We start from the raw sequence: 6,377 nt of genomic DNA, 5'->3' as shown, positions 1-6,377 counted from the left end.
GGGGGTGCACACTCACGGGTGGATGGTCACTGGGGTGGATGCTCATGGGGGTGCACACTCACTGGGGTGGACGCTCATGGGGGTGCACACTCTGGGGTGGACACTTATGGGGGGCTGCACGCTCACTGGGTGTTGCTGTTCTCCAAGGGCTCAGCCTGGGGTAGGGGATGGGTGCATCTGCAGAGCTGCTGAAGCCTCGGCCTTGCCCCTGCGCAGGTCCCCACGGGCGGCTACTCCTCCATCAACAACGTCCAGGATCCCCAGAATCCGGGCCCAAGGGACAAGATGGAGAGCTTCTTTCTGGGGGAAACGCTGAAGTACCTGTTCCTGCTCTTCTCCGACGACGCAGACCTGCTCAGCCTGGATACCTATGTGTTTAACACTGAGGCCCACCCCCTGCCCATCTGGACTCCCTCCTAGGGTTTGGGGACCCGGGCAGGAGCAGTGGACGGAGGCCGCCCAGGGTCTGGGCATCCTCAACCTTAGCCGTGGGTCCTAGTGGCCACTGTGCCCGTCGGGCTCCAGGTTGGACTGGGACAGCCCAGTGGGCAGCCAGCCGGACGCCTTCAGGACCTGACAGCCGCCTCAGGGCAGTGGCTCTGGACTGATTCCCACTTGTGCCTCCCAGTCAGGAGCCGTCAGGACCATGTCAGAGTAAACATCGCGGGTGTGTGAGCCAGGTGGCCCAGACCACCACAATCTCCTTCCTCGAGACCACTCTAATCATGATTGTGATTCCAGGGCCGGCACTTCCTGCCTGTGCTGGGCCCGGGCCTCTTGGCGTCCCCTTCAGAGAGGAGCTGATTGCCCGGCTTGGGACACGGCTGGGCTCAGGGTCACCCAGCCCGTGAACGTCCCAGGCCCAGGGGGCTTGTGGTGGTGGCAGCTGCTCCCCATGGGGACATCGGGCTCAGGGCCGGCTCTCGTGTTTACACGTTGGACTCAGGGATTCCAGCCACCCTGCAGGGGCTCGGAGGGCCGGATGACAAGTTCATCCTGCTTCCAGCCGCCCGGTGGAGTGGGGCTTTTAAAATTAGGATAAACATTGATTTTGCTCTCAGACGTCTAACATGTGCGTTCCTGTTCCCGTGAAGCGTGTGGGTCGAGCACGGAGGGAACTGCTGTGTGCCCGGGCCTTGCTCCATCCTGCCTAGACTGAGGTTTCAGTAAGGGTGTCCTCTTCTTGCGCCATGGAGCAGGGGCCGTGGGACATGACCCTCCCCATAGAGAACAAGATGCTGTTGACCAGACAACCAGATGCTTTATTCAGCCCCAGCCTCCCGGTTGGGTGGGCCCCTCGCCAGCCGGCAGCCATGGACCGGCCTTGGCCTGTGGCACAGCAGGGTCAGGAAGATCCCGTCCGTCCCGGGGCACAGGGGTTTGGGCTAGGACTCATCTTCCCGCAGCTCTCCGTCTCATGCAGGATCTCCTGGTGACAACCCGAGACGTCGCCCCTTCGAATTTCCTCCTTGCCTCGGGGCCAAGATTTGGAGAGGGGCCCCGCAGGGCCTACCAGGGCCTTCTAGCTGCCTTCACCCACCTGTGGATGAGGGCAGCCTCGAGCTTCCGAGCCTCCACAACTGACGCAGGGTCTGCTGGGTTGGAACCCCTGACGAGCAGGCACCAGGGATGGGTGGTGAGGAACCGTGTAGGTGAGCCTCACGTCCCCACCTGCACCCAGCCAGAGGAGAAGGGAGCCAGGCAGAGCACCATCTCCCTCACCCCAGGAAACCCCCCATCAATGGGGCTGGGCTGCACCTGAGGTCTAGGTGGTGGGCTCCCCCCTGGATGGTGACAGCGATGACCGACGCACTCAGGTTGCTCCGTATCTGTTTAGTGAGGGAAATTCCTCGTCGGGTACCACATGTGCTCTGGGCCACAACCAGTCCCCATCACAGACCTTCCAGCTGCTGCATAGCGCAGCTTATGGGGTGCAGCCAAAGCAGCAATTTGAAGTAACTGCATAGCCTTGAATGCTCACAGTAGAAAGGGGAGGATGCAGGTTAATGAGGCAGATATCCAAGGTAAGAAATCAGCAAAAGAAACAACCAACAAAGGGAGAAGAAAAAATAGGAACATTGGAGCAAGTATTAGCAAAACAGAACCGAAGTGTAATGGAAGAGACCAGCAAAGCCAAAGACTGATTCACATAAAACGAAGTTCTAGCAACCCCAACCAGGAGAGCCCTGCGCAGAATCACTATTAAACTGAAGCCCGTAACTGCAGACGAAGCAGGGGCCAGAGCCAAGAGCCAACCAGGACCTACTTGAAGACAGTCTGCCCAGGCTGCGACCACTCACCCCACCCCCTGCCCAGGGGTCCAGGTCACCGTTGGAGAAGATGATGTTGCTAGCAGCTCTGAGGTCTGAAAGGGACATAGCAGGGATGGTGAGGGACCATCAGGACCCCCAAAATCTGTGAGCCATGGTGGGGGTGGGGGAGGCCAGGGTCCTGCTGTGTTCCCAGGGGTGGGGGTCGGCATATGGCCCTCTAGGTCACTGGCCAGGGTCGGGGTGGGCTGGGGCAGCCCAGTGCAGAGGGAAGGATGCTGTCCTGCCCTGGACGTGCCTGCCCCCCAGAAGCTGGTCCGCAGCCAGTCCCGCCGAGGCCACACGCCCCACGTGTCCAGGCAGTACTGCTGACGCAGCTCCTCCGTCAACGCGAGCTTGGGGAACATGTCGGTCACGTTGTTGCTGGCAAAGGTCAGGTTGATCTCGGTGCAGGCCTGCAGGCACACCCCCATGGTGGTCAGGCCAGGCAGGGCAGGGCAGCCCACTCCGTGACTATCCCACCCCATACCTGATAGTCCCAGGCCTCCGAGTCGGTGCCGGAGCCACAGCCGGTGGGGTCTGCACAGCTGCGGTACTGCTGGTAGATGTCATAACAGGGTTCTGTCCCCGAGGCGTTGTAGAGCAGTCCTGAGGGGGCGGGGGGGGGGGCATGCAAGCACCACACACTCAGGGCCCCCTGCGTGCCCAGGGGACCCCTTGCCTCCTCTGAAGGTCATGGCTGGTGGGGCATGGGGTGGTGTCTCTGTGGCTAAGGCAGTCCAGCTGCCCACCCACGTTCCCACTCTAGGGCTGCCCTTTGTGCCTGAGGACCCCAGGGGCCCCTGAAGCAGCACCCCTTCAGGCTAGGCCCAGGGACAACTGGGAGCATCTGCTCCCCCCACCAGAGTCGTCTCCGGTCCTCGCTCCCATGCTGCCCCCAACTCGGCACCCAATCCTCTGAAGTGAGAAGTGGCGACCTCCTGCTCCGCCATCTAGCCAGACGCACCCACCAGTGCGCGGAGCCCCACGATGCTCTGGTTCTCCGTCAGCAGCCGATCACAGCCAGCCTGGGGGCAGGGAGCTCCTGAGGGGTGGCCCGTTCTCAGCCAGCAGCCCCTCCTGTCCCGGGGCCTGGCCAAGGAGGGGGTGCAAGGCCTCAACCAGCCCCCACCGTCCACCAGGGAGCTGTCCCTCCTCCGTCTCCTCCTCCCATTTCCAGCCTGGCCTGCCCACCCTGGGACGGGGGCCTCACTTTGACAGGGTTGGCCGGAAGGGGGCCCAGGAAGTCGGTGGGGTATGGGTAGTCCATCATGGCCAGCACAGTGAAGGCATTGCGTGCAAACGCAAACAGCTGGGTCAGGTCCTGCCCCGAGAGCGGCTGGCAGGTGCCAAACTCCTGGCTGACGGTGTCATAGGCTGCAGAGAAGGGGCGAGAACAAGAACCCAGGAGGCTGTGGACGAGCTGAGGGGGCGGTCTGGGGGCGTGTAGGGCAGGGTGGCCCTCCTCACCTTTCTGTAGGAACAAGTCCTTGATCTCCCGGAACGCGTCCCGCACTCCCTGAACGCACTTGGGACTCTGGCCCTCAAAGTCCTGGAGAATGAAAGCTTGCTGTTGCCACAGCCCCCAGCCCCTTTGGCCCCCCTGACCCCAAGAGCCCCCAGCCCTTGGCCAGCCCCAGGACTTCCCAAGCCTCCACTCACTGCAGTGACATCCCGGAAGAACTGGTAGGAGTCCCCAAGGCCTGCAACAGCTACAATGGGCGCGCTGGCTGCCAGGGCCCCCGCCACGAGATGAGGGTACTTCATCCGCATGTAGGCACTCAGCATCCCCCCATAACTGGGCGGGGAGTTGGTGGGGCGGGGGGTGCAGGGTTATGACGGCCGGACCACCCACCACAGCACGCTGCACCACGAGTAGTCCCTGGACACCTCCCCACATGGCCCAAGAGGTTCTGGGGCTGCTCCTGCCCCCTTGCCCCATGCCCTGCTCTCTCCTTTCCTCCCCAGAGGTCCACAAGTGCCCTCAAGGATCCGGAATTTCCTAAGATGCATGAGCACCACGGGGGAACCTGTGCAGCTCACTAACTCCTGGGGACAGCCACAATTGAGGGAGGTCTCCCCACTAGTGTGACTGGGGCATGCAGGCCAGCAGGGGTGCTCGGGGGATCGCCAGGGAGGGCTTCTGGAAGGCAGCGCCCTCTGAGCCTGAGGAGTTGGGTAAAGGCAGGCAGAGAGGGCTGAGAGAATCCCAGGAGCCCGGTGGGGGTGGGGCTGAGGGTCTGCGGAGACCCTTAGCTGTGAAGAGGGTGCAACAGACAGAAGCTGCTGTGGAAGGAGATTTGGGACGTTTGGGAGGCTGACTGCGGGATGGGCCAGTATGAACAGCAGGGCCGTGGGTGGGGAGCTGGACTGATGGTACCGACAGGTGCGCTGAGGTTGGCACTCGTGGGAGAGCGGGAATCAGCGTCCGGCCACAGCCCCAGAAGCCCCCGCCCCGCCCCTCCCCCGCGCGCAGGGCCCACCTCCCGCCAAAGGCGATGGCCGGGACGTCCTGGGCTCCGAAGCTCGCCCGCAGCGCCTGCAGCAGCACCGCGAAGTCGGCCAGGGCCTGCTCCACCGTCAGCAGCTCCGTGCGCCCGCGCTGCGTGGACTGCGCGCCAAACGGCAGCGACTTCCCGTAGTACCGCTGTGGACGACAGGGGCGGACACTGACCCGCGCCCCGCCGGCCCGGGGCACCTCCCGCTGGGCCCCGCGGCCCGATACCCACGTGCTCTGCGAAGACTACCAGGGCCGCCTCCCGGGCCGCCAGCTCCAGGATGAAACCCGAGTTATTGGCGAAGGACCACACGTCCCCCTCGTTCCCCGTGTAGAAGAATATGGGTCCCTCGTCCCTCTTCCAGAACTTCTCTGCGGGGTGGAGGCAGGCAGGGGTCGGCCCGCGGGGCCTCCGCAGGGTCCCCGAGTCCCGGGCCCGCAGTCTCCCCGGGGTCTCCGCAGGGTCTTCCAGTCCCCAAACCGCGGGGTCTCCCTGGGTTCCGCGCCCCTGGCCCCCACTGCTCCATGACCCCGGCGCGGGGCTGACCTCACCTGACACCAGGAACCGCTGGCGGAAGGTCTTGTTGCCAAATCTCTCGAAGTTGAAGTGGTCCAGCAGCTGCTCGAAGTAGCCCTCCCGGAAGCCGGGATCTGCGACCCTGTGGGCTGGGGGGCGGGGGACGACACGCCGGTGAGACGGGAGAGGTGAGGGCGGCGAGGGGCCCGGGTCCGGCGCCGCACTCACCCCCACCTCACCCCGGACCGCGGGGCCGCGCGGCCCTAGCGCCAGCAGGAGGGCCACGGCCAGGGCCCAGGGCAGGGTCGGCCGGGCCGCCGGGGCGCACCGCTCCCGCATCATGTCAGGTTGCGGCGCGGGCAGACGCGAGTCACGTGGCGGGTCACGTGGCAGGACGGCTCACGTGACGGCCGGGGCGGGATCGGCGCCTCTCTGCCCCCTGGCTGCGCGCCTTGCGTTAGGTCCCGAAGGTTCCCGGGCTCCAGAGGACGGGGTCGGCTGGTACTCACGTCCCCATGGAGACGGCGCTGGGCCACCAAGGCCAGCCTTGACCCGGAGTGGGCGGGGAAAGGGCCGTGTCCCCGGCCGCCCGTCCTCCACTGGCCGCAGCGAGCGCTCCCGGGGGCGGGGGCTCCTTGGGGGTGCCGGTCCCCCGCCTGCCCCAGCCCTCACCCTAGTCTCCCGTCCTTCCTCCTTCTCCTGTGGGTGCCCAGCGCCGGCAACAACCCCGCCGTCCCCGTGGAGCTAACGCTGGGCCGGGGGCGAGGCCTCAACATGCACACAACCGAGCAGCACGGCCCTGTGCGCCCCTTCTCCCAGCCCTGCCACCCGCGGTCCCATCTGTGTCCCCCCGGCCATGCCAGCTCTGTGAGCACAGGCCCGAGGGGCAGGGCTGCTTTCGAAGGCAGGATCAGGGGAAGCCACAGGGAGGGACAGTTGGGGCTGACCAAGGGAGGAGGCCTGGAGAAGGTGGGGTTGCCAAAGGGCCAGGGCTTGTGTGGCTGAAGCAGGTGGGCGGGGCCGGTGGGCCCTCTGAGTCCAAGTGGGAGTTTGG

General features: G+C 65.0%; 2 protein-coding genes across 3 annotated transcripts in view; one reads left to right on the top strand and one right to left on the bottom strand.

Annotated features, from left to right (window-relative positions):
* MAN1B1 (mannosidase alpha class 1B member 1) overlaps positions 1-1,060 on the top strand; it is an 18,152-nt gene extending 17,092 nt beyond the window's left edge. For both annotated transcript variants that reach the window (XM_023725486.1, XM_012559806.2), the window contains one exon: positions 217-1,060. In XM_023725486.1, the coding sequence (XP_023581254.1) occupies positions 217-420 (204 nt within the window). In that variant the 3' untranslated portion in view covers positions 421-1,060. The remainder of the gene's footprint in view (positions 1-216) is intronic.
* A 284-nt stretch (positions 1,061-1,344) lies between these two features.
* On the bottom strand, positions 1,345-5,685 carry DPP7 (dipeptidyl peptidase 7). Its single transcript, XM_023725488.1, has 13 exons — positions 5,563-5,685; positions 5,359-5,472; positions 5,039-5,178; positions 4,793-4,956; positions 3,972-4,107; positions 3,780-3,861; positions 3,523-3,686; positions 3,277-3,337; positions 2,800-2,918; positions 2,569-2,725; positions 2,301-2,365; positions 1,759-1,829; positions 1,345-1,609 (listed from the first exon to the last, which is right to left on the bottom strand). Exons 1-13 carry the CDS (start codon positions 5,663-5,665, stop codon positions 1,510-1,512), a joined length of 1,476 nt encoding a protein of 491 aa, XP_023581256.1. The 5' UTR covers positions 5,666-5,685; the 3' UTR covers positions 1,345-1,509.
* Between the last annotated feature and the right edge of the window lie 692 nt (positions 5,686-6,377).

This window comes from Trichechus manatus, unplaced genomic scaffold, assembly GCF_000243295.1.
Source record: "Trichechus manatus latirostris isolate Lorelei unplaced genomic scaffold, TriManLat1.0 scaffold00317, whole genome shotgun sequence".
NCBI lineage: Eukaryota > Metazoa > Chordata > Mammalia > Sirenia > Trichechidae > Trichechus > Trichechus manatus.
This window is presented reverse-complemented; position numbering and strand designations above follow the sequence as displayed.